The following is a 12,771-nucleotide window of genomic DNA, read 5'->3' as shown; positions in this document are numbered from 1 at the left end:
TTTGCTCACCGTACTTCATTGTTACTTCGATAATTTAATAAAATTTGAAATTTATCCCCATTAACGGAGATTATGGCATCGCCCAAGGCGTTGATCGAGTTGTTCGTGGCGTTGATACACACACGCAACTCCTACCCCCCCCCCCCCCCCCCCACACACACACACACATTAGAGGGCAGCGAGCATTGAAGAGTAAGAGAGAGACGTGAAGTTAGAATAAGAGGGGGTGGATGCGGTAATAAGTTAATAAGTAATAAGTGGGATCCATGGTGACTTTTCGCCAGATCTAACAAACCCAGCTACCCATTCACTGCTGAGTAGACAGGGATTCAGAAAAAACTCGACTGCACGCGGGATCGATCTCGGGCCCTTTGCGTACAAAGAGAGTGCTCTATCAACTGAGCTATCGGGGTCCCCAAATATTCTATTGGACTTTTTTAAAATACAGACGTTATAACTGGTTTTTTTGGAAGGAAGAAACTAATGAAACTCATATTATTTGATTAGTTAAAACACCAGACGAAATTTTAATATTATTGTATTATTTTAAATGACAACAATGCGATAGAAAGGAGTGGTGACAAGAGATGGACAAAAGAAAACAAAAAATCGGACTTGCTACTTGCTAGGTTCGACAACACACACCACACACTCCTTAGTAGTCACATGCATTTCAAACAATAACCCATTAGAGAAGAGGGGTCATGCCTTCATCATAGATCATTGTCATTGCGATCATTATGGTGTAGTAAATTTTGAAATTTACCCCGTATAATGGAATCGTCCAAGGCGTGCGCCTCCTGTTCCCCCCCCATCTCACACACGAAAGGGCGGTTTGCGGAGTGGAGGGAGGTGGTCGTCTGCCTCTATGGTCGTCTGTGTCGTTTAGTGTATGGCAAAGGGGGGTGGGTGCGATTAATTAAGTGGGATGGGTGGTGATTGGTGGAAGATAGGCAACCGAGGCAACGAATCGCTGGGGAGGTAGTATGGCGCGAGACCGTTGAAAGGTGATAAGAAGTGAGGACCGCCGCCGGTCTTCCACTATGGGACCAGTCCCCGGTTCACAGCTAAAAGACCGTGGGACCGGTCAAAGGGACCGGTCCTCAGCGCGGCACTACCATCCACTCAACGACCACAATGAACGTCGCTCGATTATGACCAATATATTCTATGGATGGAACTCATTCAAAACACTGGAAATTCTCATTATGTCGGATTATTCCCCTTGTCATTCTATTTTGTAAAGGGCTGTTTCCACCTTTCCTTTCATTTTCTTGTATTGTCTCAGTTTGGCTTTTGTTTCTTTTTGTTTTTTTTTGTATTTAAGGGTTTTACGGCACTTGCAACACATTAAGGTCATGTCAGCAGCGCCAGTAAAAAGGAAAAAAATGGGATGGTAAAAAGTTCTAGAATTACAATTAAAGCACCCAAGAAAAAGTAAGACAAAGTGGAATTGGTTCAAATAAGAAACCGGTGTAGATTCCAAGAGCACACTATCAAAGTACGTACTTAGTTTGAGAACACTAAAAGTCTCATCCAGACACAAGCACAGGTCCCCACTAAGAGGAATACACTCAAATGTTTTACAAATAGTATATAATATAAAGAAAACAAAATACAATGCATAACAGAGAGATGATTTACAAGGAAAAAGATATCAACTCCCAAAACTAACTATACATTTGACTGTTTTCCTCTCAGCTAGTATCCGGCCAGGGCCAGGACAAAACCAAGTAATCTCATTCCAAGACAAAGACAGAGTGAGTTGGAAGACAGATATAAGGGGATAGAAGACACAGAAAGTGTCTTTAAATTTGGCTTTAAAAGTTAAACTACATGGTAAATAACAGTAGAGAATAGACATGTTTCAAATTCCGTGCACCACCTTTGGGCGATTCACTCTAGAATCTCTTTACCCCACTCCACAACAAAACAAAAATCCACAGAGAAAGGACAACGGATAGGATACCCTATCCCTTTCACTCCTACCAGTACTAGGAGAAGACAACTTTCTACAAACACGGTTGAAAAATAAATTTTGAGTGAGTTGAGTAAAGGAGTCAATTGAATTTATTTTTCTGCATAATAATAAAAAAAAATCACAGGTTTTCTCATACACCTCTGTACAAAATGGAATAGTAATATAATATATACATACTTATTGGCTAGAGTAAAACAGTTTTAGTTGTATTTTACCACGGCTGGGACTAGCGAATATGTGACCTATTGTCTCAAAACGGTATTATGCCATGGTGAGCATTATATTTGTAGAACAGGGGGTGGGGGTGGGGGAGGGGGGGGAGGGCAATAGTTTCCAAAATTTAAAATTGTGTTTTGTTCAAAAGTGTGCTATGTCTTCCCCCAGTGGTCTTCAATAGGGAAGAGAAGTTGTGACGTCACCCTTCTAATGTTTTTTGTTTTTGAGGGTTTTACGGCACTTGCAACACATTAAGGTCATATCAGCGCCAGTAAAAAGAAAGAAATGGGATAGTAAAAAGTTATAGAATTCAATTAAAGCACCCAAGAAAAGGTAAGACAAAGGGGAATTTGTTCAAATAGGAAACAGATGTAGATTCCAAGAGCACACCATCAAAGTACTTAGTTTGAGATCACCTAAAAGTCTCATCTAGACACAAGCACAGGTCCCCACTAAGAGGAATACACTCAAATGTTAACAAATCAAATACAACATGTAAATAAAACATAATACACTACATAACAGAGAGATGATTTACAAGGAAAAAAATATCATCTCCCAAAGCAATAACTATACATTCGACTGTTTCCCTATCAGCCAAGGACTCCGACCAAGGTTAGGACAAAACCAAGCAATCTCACTCCAAGACAAAGACAGAAAGCATGTTGGAAAACAGATATAAGGGGGTAGAAGACACAGTATGTACCTCCCTGCCCGCTATGAGAGGTCAGGATCCCCACCCAGTCACCCTTCTAACTGGTTCCTAAATCCTTGGAAGTGTGTATGTAACTAGTCCCTTGGAGAACAAATAATGAATAGTTTACATGCTGAAACATAAGGTGGAATAACTATTTTAGTAGCAGGGTGTATAGGCAGATTCTAAGAATCACAGGACATAAAATAACGAGAATGTATTGTTTTAATTGACACATACTTCCCTATTAAAATCAAGATGCCTTCATAAAGAAGAATGCGTTTCGTTTCCTAACGTTAAAATCATTATTTTAAAATTATAATTTTGAATCATAAATATTTTGACTTTTAACTCAATTCTTGTAACCTTACTCATCCCGACATAATACAGATCAATAGGATGGGTCACATATATGGTACTGGCACAAATAACAAATTGGTAATTGTCAACATTTGTTTTATCGTCTTTGTATTTGATACAGTCCATGCTCACCATTCAATTGACAAATCAATAGAAAAAAAAGGCTGTTGGCGATAAAATGAGGCTCAGTACAATAGTTATAATATATATACATACATAGAATAGGGTCAATATTTCATGACATACGGATCATAGTCATAATATACACCAGTCAGAGAAAGTGGACTGTTTTTGATGATAAACGCTCTCGCTCGATGGTTTGGACTTATTTTAACCAGTAAACTGCCATTCTTGAACTCTAGAAAAGCTCTTAAATTTGGCCAGAAAACTCGTCTTTCGAATATTGATCGATAGAAATGACCCATTTAAACCAATCAATATTATTTCGTTCAAGGATGAGTTTTCTGACCAAACCTTTAAATAGAGTTTTTACATGGACGGCAGTTAACTGATTAAACAAGGAGTTAACTTGCAAAACTTTTCTAAGTCATCATTTAGATAAAATTGCTATTTTTGTCAATTTATTAATTATAGTGAGGAAGAAAAATAATCTTCTTTGCATCTCGAGATTCCAAGGGATAAAAGAAAAACAAAAAACAAAACCAAAACCCTTGAAGTTTGAAATGAAGCATAATCCACTAAATATTCTCAAAGTGCTTTACAAGGGATCCAAAGCCAGCAGCAAAAAAGTCCATAAAATAAAAAATTAGTGATTAATCATTATCTATCTGGGTGTGAATTTGGGGGTTTTGAGGTTCTGAAAGTCAACTGTACCGAGACATGAGAGTTTATCATCAATATCAAAATGGTTTTTTATGTTTTGGTTTTAAGGGTTTTACGGCGCTTGCAATACATTTAGGTTATATCAGCGCCAGTAAAAAGGAAGAAAATGGGATAGTAAAAAGTTCTAGAATTACAAATAAAGCACCCAAAAAAAAGTAAGACATAGGGGAACTGGAACAAATAGGGATCAGATGTAGATTCCAAGAGCACACTATCAAAGAGACCACCTATAAGTCTCATCCAGACACAAGCACAAAATCCCACAAAGAGGAATACACTCAAACTCAAATGCTTACATTATAAATTCAAAATAACAAATATAATAATACATAACAGAGAGATGATTTACAAGGAAAAAAATATCATCTCCCAAAACAATAGCTATGCATTTGACTGTTTCCCTCCCAGCTAGGACTCCGGCCAGGGCCAGGACAAAACCAAGTAATCTCATTCTAAGACAAAGACAGAAAGCATGTTGGAAAATAGATATAAGGGGATAGAAGACACAGTAAGTACCTCCCTGCCCACTTGCAACACTTTAGGTCATATCAGCGCCAGTAAAAAGGAATAAAATGGGATAGTAAAAAGTTCTAGACGAGAAGGTAAGACAAAGGGTTTTTAGTTAAAATATGAACAGGTGTAGATTCCAAGACCACACTATCAATCTACTTAGTTTGACATCACCTAAATGTCTCATCCCGACCCAAGCACAGTTCCCCTCTAAGAGGAACACACTCATACTTACAAATAATAAATAATATGTGTGAAACAAAAATAACACAGGGCATAACAGAAAGATGATTTACTAGACAAAAAATATCACCAGCCAAAACTCTTACTATATTTTTGACTGTTTCCCTCCCAGCCAGGGTATTCGACCAGGGTCAGGATAAAACCAAGTGCATGTAATCTCATTCCAAGATGAAGACAGAAAGCATGATGTAAAACAGATATAGGGGGACAGAAGACGCAGTGAGTGCCTCCCTGCCCACTATGGGAGGTCAGAGACCCCACCCTGATATCAGAATGCCCTATTCAAAATATCCCAGTCATTATCAAAGGATATAAATCTGAAAAGTAGTATATCATACTTTAGTGCCATACCAAAAATAAAACGTACGGTACATACATAAACAAAATTCAGTCTCTCTCCCTAAATTGGGGGGCAAGACGACAGTTCGAACACCCTAACACCTGAAAACTGGGCCTACATTAAAAATCTAAATTTGTCCAGAGGATAAACCCCCCCCCCCCCCCCCCCCCCAAAGAAAAAAAAAAAGAAATAGCAAATCTTGAACAACTCTCCGTTTCCCAAAATATTTTGAGTAAAGAGATAAAATAAAAATCTATGGACGTGGAAAAATAAGAATATTATACACGGCAAAATCAACTTAAATCTTTTCTTTTTTACTAAAGGCAATTAACGTTTATTTGTTTTGTTTTTAAGGTTTTTACGGCGCTTGCAAGACATTAAGGTCATATCAGCGCCAGTAAAAAGGAATACAATGGGAAGTAAAGAGTTCTAGAATTACAATTAGAGCATCCAAGAAAAGGTAAGACAAAAGGGGAGTTGGTTTAAATCGGAAACAGGTGTAGATTCCAAGAGCACACTATCAAAGCACTTAGTTTGAGAACACAATATGTAAACAAAACATAATATAGTGCATAAGAGAGAGATGATTTACAAGAAAAAAAATATCATCTCCCAAAACTAACTATACATTTGACTGTTTCCCTCTCAGCCAGGGTATCCACCCAGGGCCAGGACAAAACCAAGTAATCTCATTCCAAGACAAGGAAGTAAGTTGGAAAACAGATATAGGGGGATAGAAATAGAAGACACAATAAGAACCTCCCTCCCCACTATGGGAGGTCAGGAACCCCACTCAGATAGACAATTGAATAACTTTCTTTAATTCATAATATCACTATAGTCATGAAATGTACAATAAATTCTGTCTGAATTTGAAAAAAAAACAAACAAACAAACAAACGCACAAACAACATAACTCTGTATACATTTAGAGACTAGAATCTGTACACATGTAGGCTATGGCAAGATCGTAAATACACACTAAATCGGTCAATATAAAAACTCTACACTATGGTACACTTAGAACAAAATGCTCTTATACTGGCCATTGTCTTAGAACATAGTCTCCTGTTATTTGCTTTTTACGAAAAAAAGCAAAACGAAAATACACAAAACTAAAACAAAGGAATCCAATCCTACCAAATAAAAAAAAATATGTTAAAGCATGCCAGTTAGATCGTAATTGGACAATTTTTGATACAAAACTAACGTTTTAAAAAATTTTAACTATGCAATTTGACTGATTCTGGTAAAAAGTAGAGAAAATATAGTGGTTTCACCAAAAGTGCCCCGTGACACTTCAAAAATCACATGATTGATGCCACCAAACTGTCTTTCAAATGAAACGATATGCAACCAGCTTTGACACCATTTCAAAAGGGATGAAAACCCCACTGACAAAGTGCTATAAGTTATTGAATCTGTCAGAGGTGGCAACTCACATCTTTGAAAGTTTGGTTCTATTCGCCATCACGGCAGGTCCCCCCCCCCCTCCCCCCAAATCTTTGTACATTGCAAGTGATCGATTAGCTAGGCATAATATTACTCTCAAATCTGTGGAAGTACTTTGTCATAGACTTGCATCTTTTTAAGTAGTCTATTTCACTGGGCAGAAGTATGAAAGATGACTTAAATATATATAAAAATAATACAAGTGACAGCAAAAAGTTTTTCTGTAAGTAAACCAATCGATGGTATACGTTTAAGCTTAAGTAAAACACCAGTTCTGCCCACTTGATCGATCGAACCAACACATTGACAGTCAGTTACCTCATTTACAGGCTGATTGAGAGATTTAAGGACAATCAATAACCCAACTGACCGTCTAACACGTATAACAAAGAGCTAAGTGACGTCATTTTCATTCATTCCATATGACCATTCAGTAAAGGTGTACATATTAAACAAATATCCCATCCAATAATAATAATAATAATTTAAAAAATCATATCAATTTCTTCCTTATATTTATATATGTCTTAGAAAGCCCTGGAGCAGTGCCAAATATTCTCAATTTCTCATTCCTTCAATATAATATAATAAACTTTTCATGTAATTCCTTTCTTTAAATCATCATATTCCTAAACCTAAGGATTTCTGTACAGTGAAGAAGATAAATTATGTCCTAGGACCTGTAAAATAGAAAACTGAAAAGGTGTGTATGACACTGGTCAGGACAAAGCAGAAAGAAAAATATGAGAAAATAGCATAGACTGGTGATGATCAAACCTCAGACCTCATACTCAAGTCGTGGAAATTAGGAGGTTCGATCCCTAGTTGAGGCAGGCTGGGGAGGATGTTTTTTTTCTTGTACTTTTCTTTATGTTCTGTCTGACAATGTTTCATAAACACCTTTACAGATGTATATCTCAGGCCTGCGCCTGCTTCTAAATTTATCACTAAGTCGTATAAATAATAATTTGAATAAATGCTAGGAGGACGTAGACGAAGAAGAGGATTTGTCCAAAGCAGCAGAACATGCTTTGACTTGCTGCACAAGATCACACAGTCTCATAAGAGGGCCGTCCACAGAGCTCATCAGTTTGGTCAGGCCATCCATCTCCATGGTCATCAACGAAGAGCCGTCGATGTTCTGGTAATAAAGTAAGAGGGCTCTCAATTAACGTCAAGGCCAAAATAATAGAAGAAACCCCCCCCCCCCTCCCCAAAAAACAAAACAAAACAAAACAACCTTTTCATTGCCAAGTGGAAGATTGGATCAACCCAGGCATCGGCTGCAAAGTGACCTAAGGTGGGGTGACTTGCTCAAGGTCACACAGCGCAGAGGAAAGTTGAACTCGGAACCTTTTGGGTATGAAGCAAAGTCTGTACCCCTGTGCCACATTTCTTTAAAATTTAACTCACAACCTCACATGACCAGGAGGCACAATCTTTAATGCTTAATCTGAAAGTGAATTATGAGTATCAAAACTTTAACCAGGGTTCATTTAATTTTTACAAGTAGGATTTAGATTTACATCTTTGAGGTAACGTTCTGCTGTGTGTGGCACAAAATTGTGCCCTCAGGAAACAGTATTTTTCAACATTTCTAACCAGACTTGGGTGTAAAATGAGTACCTAACGGTGACAACATAATCTTTCGACGAGAAAGAAAAAGAGCTTTACAGGCCCTCTATGTATCAAGGTCATTGACTAAGGACCCCTTGTAAAAGAGCGTTAAGCATATTTAGTGGATATTGTGATCTACAAAAGCTCATCTTTGACTCTTACCTGACATATGTCACTGTTTTCACTGAGACAGAAGTAACAACAATTCTGCGACTCTCATTGCATTGATACACAGCATTAAGATATATCCTGGAAACCTATTCAGCTCTGCTTAGAGTAAACTCTTATTACTGTGGTGTAGCACGTACGTTTAGATCAAAAGTTAAAGGGTTCAAATCTTTAGTGAAGAGTTTCAAATTCTCTCTCAGTCATAATATATCATGTTCCCACCTATACTTAATCAGTAAGATCAACTCGACTCAGGTGTGATTGAGTATCTGACTAATGGCAGTGACAAATATTGGAAGAGTAGTACAAAAAGGATGCCTAGGAGGTGACTAGTATGTATGAAATAGAAATATGGTTCAATATGGCCTACTGGGGGAACAAATTAAACTTTATGAAATGCACTGGCATGATAAATCAGTGGAAATATTATATAGAGTCATCCCTTCCCTTACCGCCCATTTCCCCGACGGACCAAAAAGAGAGTTTTTGTTTTGTTACGTCTTTATGTGAATGAATTTAGTTGTAATAACCCGATTACATCATTAACGAAGACTGCTTCCGCCACTACAGACTGTCATAATAGCAAGTTGTAGCGAAAACACTCAAATTGACAATTTTTATTCAGGTAAGATGAAAATGTTTCTTGTCTTACGGGTTGCACGTCATCCGTCCTGACTGACAAATAAGCCGAATGTAACTCTTCGAACAGAAGAAATATATTGAGTGGCTTAAAACTGCCTCCTGGCATCTATATTTAGGCATTACTATTGTCAAATCGGTGTTGAATCTCCACTCTGCCCTGAAAACAGGTTGGCGGTGAGGGAAGGGCATTTTCGCATATCCTGTCCCCTACCGACCAAACACTTTAAATGGGTCTTTAAAAAACCCTACCAAACACCTTAAAACGTTTTATGACCTAGATATGTAAATTGTTGCTAAACAGTTTGTTGTTTAACAGTGGCTGCTAATAGGAAGGCAGAAAAAGAGGCTAGATGCAAAGAAAACTGAGCAGGAAAGGAAACATCAGGAGAGGGAAAAAATAAAGCAGGTAGATTGGCACTGAAGCAGAAAGGGAGAGGGAAGGACAAAAAAGAAAGACAGAAATCATCCTCGGCGAAACTAGTCAGAGACTCGTACATAGGTTATTCTGGGCGATGATTCATCATGTTCATCAGATTGCTTCAGCAATAGAGAGTACAATGGCCGAATTAGTTGCGGCCGGTGCAAGCGCTGGTTACATAAAAAAAAAAAAACAATGTCGGGCAGCCAGCTTGATACCATTGAAGCCCTTGACGAGGAAGGGCTCAATGAGTATTTGTTCAATTTGATTTTAGTTTTAAAAAATAAATCCGCATGTCATGTCTTGTCCTCATCATTGTTACTATATTAATGTTTCCTTGGCAGGTAGACATTGTAAAGAGCCTCGAGCGAGAATCTTAAGCTGATTTGTTTTGTATTTTTGTTGTTGTTTGTTTTTTAATGAATAACTGATAGTCTTATTTATTGTATATTTACGATGATAATTACAGTGCAGCCTTTCTTGTTATTCATTTGAGCTTTATCTCAAATTGTAGTGCATCATAATAATGTTCCGTTAGTGGTAAGATCGGGTGGCCGGTACAGGCACGATGGAAAAGAATGTGGACGGTAGGGGAAAAATACATCACATATTTAAGACCACTAGAACAGGGATAATATTTCTGGCCGGGGAAAAATCAGTTGACAACCCAAACCTATCACCATGCCTTAAGATTTTGCGACATTGCTCTTTGAAAACATATTATTTATGGTGCTTGTTTTGGAGAGATTATTGCCCTTGTTCTCGTAAGGCGTTAGCGGACGGTACGACTCTATATAATTTTAATATTTATTTAATCAAGACAACTCAAACTAACCTTTTTAATAAACATATTAGTGTAAGCACTGCATCCATTAACTTTCAGCACATCCACCACATCAGAAAGGCTCCACTTGTTGAGGTGTAAGGCCCGTAATCGTGATGATAAGGTCAAAACAATAACTCCAACACTTGTACTAGATTCATCATCGACTGGTGATGCTTTGGATGATGATGATGAGGAAGAGACGATGAGGTTAGACTTGGATTCCATGGCAAGGCTGTCCATGGAGGACCCGTTCATTGCCAGATTTGTTGTCTGAGGAACAATGCCTTGCTTCAGCGGTTTTTCCAGGAGATTGCTCTCATCCTTCATTGACGTAAGAGAGGAGGCAGCTGTGTCCCCTTTCAGTCTCTGGGCAAGCTCTAAGGAAAATCCCTCTGGTAGTTTGTTGTGGGGGATAAGTTTGGGAGGCTTTTTATCACCGCTCTGAGCGATGATGGGATTTAATTCAGCACCATTGAATGCTGGGAAGGAAAAAGAAAAGTTTCAATTCTGGATTTGATTTTTTAAAAATTGACATGTGTTTACAAAAGAATAAGAAATAATCACAATAACTCAAGTTGAATATATGCATAATTTCCAACAGCAATATCTTATTAATTACTATTACCTGTGTATGACCCATGGAGCTGGAGTTTATCCCAGTTTCTATGGTGTGAAAAGAACATTTACAATTCTTAGCTACCTTTTAGATAGGACGCTAGTCTATTGCAAAATACTTGCCACCAGATCTATCAGACCCAGCTACCCAATCACTGCATTTATGAAGAGGGTTTACCAAAAATGTGAAGACAGTAATATTATGCTCAATCCAAACAATGTCTGAATATCTTTGAAAAGATTTCTTTTAAAACCTGAGAAATGAACTGAAAAATTGAAAGTATTATTGCAAAGCAAGCAACATCAAAACAAATCTGTTTGCTGGTGAGTTGAGAGGTCTTAAAATTGAGTAATAAAGAGCCAAAAAGGTTTGAAAGCATGCAAAAGTATTTCAAGTTTGGTGAAAGTTTAAAAGTTAGTGTGAATGTTGGTGCTTTGAACTCAATGAAAAAGTAACAATAAAAAAAACATAGAATGGAAGCTTCATTTTTATTTATGATGACAGATGATGTGGATGTTTCAGGTTTCCACTTTGTCAACAAAACATGATGATTGAGAGACTACAGATGAATGAGATGAGATGATAGCATTGTTAAGGCACATGATTCATTCAGATGCATCATTTATTAAACAACTCCATCCCCTCATCTCTCATTTGTCTTTTGTATCTCATTTATTGTGTCTTAACCCGAAACGTCCACAAAATCTGTCTTTGTAAATTAAATTGAAGCTTTCAATTTCATTTTATAATTGTTATATTCAAAAGTTGGGGGTCCCAATAGCTTAGTTGGTAGAGCACTTACTTCACATGCAAAGGGACCAAGATCGATCCCGGGTGCAGTCGAGATTTTTTTCTGACCCCCTGTCCACCCAGTAGTGAATGGGTAGCTGAGTCTGTTAGATTTGGTGGAAAGTACTTTGCAATAAACTAACGTCCTATCCAAAAGATAGCAAGCAATTGCTATTGTCCGTTTCACACTATAGAAACCGGGATAACTCCAGCTCCATGAGCCTAATGGCTGTAAAGCACTACTACTACTATTCAAAAGTTAATGTCTCATACTTACAAGATGACTGAAGACTGTTACCGATGTCTGGTTCTAATAAAGGTGGTAAGTTGGCGGCCACAGCCTCAGGGGACAAGACTTTGTGTGGTGGGAAGGCAGGATTGCTGATGTTGGTGGCAATGGTGGCGGAGGTGGTGGTGAGTGACGATGAAGACAATGATGGGGAATCACTATGGTGGGGGAGGTGCATGGATGAAATGTCGGAGAAACGACCCTTGAAGGCACTGATGGCGGTGTTTGGGATGGAGGGAATGGACTGGTTAGGGGATGGAGATTCCTTGATGGAGGAGGACAGCAAAGAGGTGGTAGTTTGGTTGCTCAAGCGTTTGTCCAGACCCCCACTCCTCTCTGGATAAAGAGAAAAAAAAAAAAAAAAAAAATTAAAAAAAAAAAAAGAATGTCAAAGAAATAAATAATCATAGTAAAATATAAAGTTGGTTAGCAATAAAAACATGGAGAAATAGACAGCATGACAATGTGATAAAACCAGAAAGGCTTTTCTGTCTTGTACATGGTAGTCTCACATACTATTTTTTAGATAATTTTCATAGTGTTAATTGGGATTTAAACAAAAAAAAAAAATTCGAAAATTAATCCGATCCATTCTAAATTGAAGGGAACTCTTGAGAAGGAAATAATATCTTGAAAATATGCAAAATAACAAAAACAATACAGACAGTAATATGTTATGTGAAACCAGGGGAAAAAAAGACCAGGAGTAACTTGAACTTTACTTTTGCCTTTCTGGGTTTAAAGCATTCTATGGCAATTTGTATTAT

The 12,771-nt window shown here is 37.7% G+C and overlaps 1 protein-coding gene across 2 annotated transcripts in view; it reads right to left on the bottom strand.

Annotated features, from left to right (window-relative positions):
• Window positions 1-2,052: 2,052 nt before the first annotated feature.
• LOC144970654 (MBT domain-containing protein 1-like) overlaps window positions 2,053-12,771 on the bottom strand; it is a 36,596-nt gene continuing 25,877 nt past the window's right edge. For both annotated transcript variants that reach the window (XM_078910496.1, XM_078910497.1), the window contains exons 20-22: window positions 11,993-12,340; window positions 10,320-10,789; window positions 2,053-7,780 (exon numbers count right to left, since the gene is read on the bottom strand). In XM_078910496.1, the coding sequence (XP_078766622.1) occupies window positions 7,619-7,780; window positions 10,320-10,789; window positions 11,993-12,340 (980 nt within the window). In that variant the 3' untranslated portion in view covers window positions 2,053-7,618. The remainder of the gene's footprint in view (window positions 7,781-10,319; window positions 10,790-11,992; window positions 12,341-12,771) is intronic.

The sequence above is a fragment of the Berghia stephanieae genome, chromosome 4 (genome assembly GCF_034508935.2).
Source record: "Berghia stephanieae isolate SIO BIC M18660-M18661 chromosome 4, UCSD_Bste_1.3, whole genome shotgun sequence".
Classification (NCBI taxonomy): domain Eukaryota; kingdom Metazoa; phylum Mollusca; class Gastropoda; order Nudibranchia; family Aeolidiidae; genus Berghia; species Berghia stephanieae.
The sequence above is the reverse complement of the archived record's forward strand: the minus strand, read 5'-3'. Positions and strand labels throughout refer to the sequence as shown.